Source organism: Penaeus monodon, chromosome 20 (genome assembly GCF_015228065.2).
Source record: "Penaeus monodon isolate SGIC_2016 chromosome 20, NSTDA_Pmon_1, whole genome shotgun sequence".
In the NCBI taxonomy this organism is placed as follows: Eukaryota; Metazoa; Arthropoda; class Malacostraca; order Decapoda; family Penaeidae; genus Penaeus; species Penaeus monodon.
Window position 1 is genome coordinate 35,264,012 of NC_051405.1, and position 223 is coordinate 35,264,234.

Genomic DNA, 223 nt, shown 5'->3' on the forward strand with positions numbered 1-223 from the left:
TGCGTGCGTCCATGCAAATGATAATAGAACAGCACCCCTTCTGCCATAAAAGCCAACACGGCAGACACATAATCGGCATCAGGAGGCACTGGAAGACGGTAGTGCTGTGCCAAATCCATGATACCGTTGAGCCCGAAGAAGAAGTACATCGTCATGTGCTGTGCGTTGTTTAGATGAGTGAATTTGCCGTTCTTGAAGGCTGTCACGAACTCGCCTGTAGTGA

General features: G+C 49.3%; 1 protein-coding gene across 1 annotated transcript in view; it reads right to left on the reverse strand.

Moving 5' to 3' along the window:
- Positions 1–223, reverse strand: part of LOC119585981 (transmembrane protein 45B-like) — a gene marked incomplete in the record, with an annotated part of 7,383 nt that overhangs the window by 3,363 nt on the left and 3,797 nt on the right. Inside the window, 1 exon segment of the mRNA XM_037934694.1 lies at positions 1–214. Within this exon segment, the coding sequence (XP_037790622.1) occupies positions 1–214 (214 nt within the window).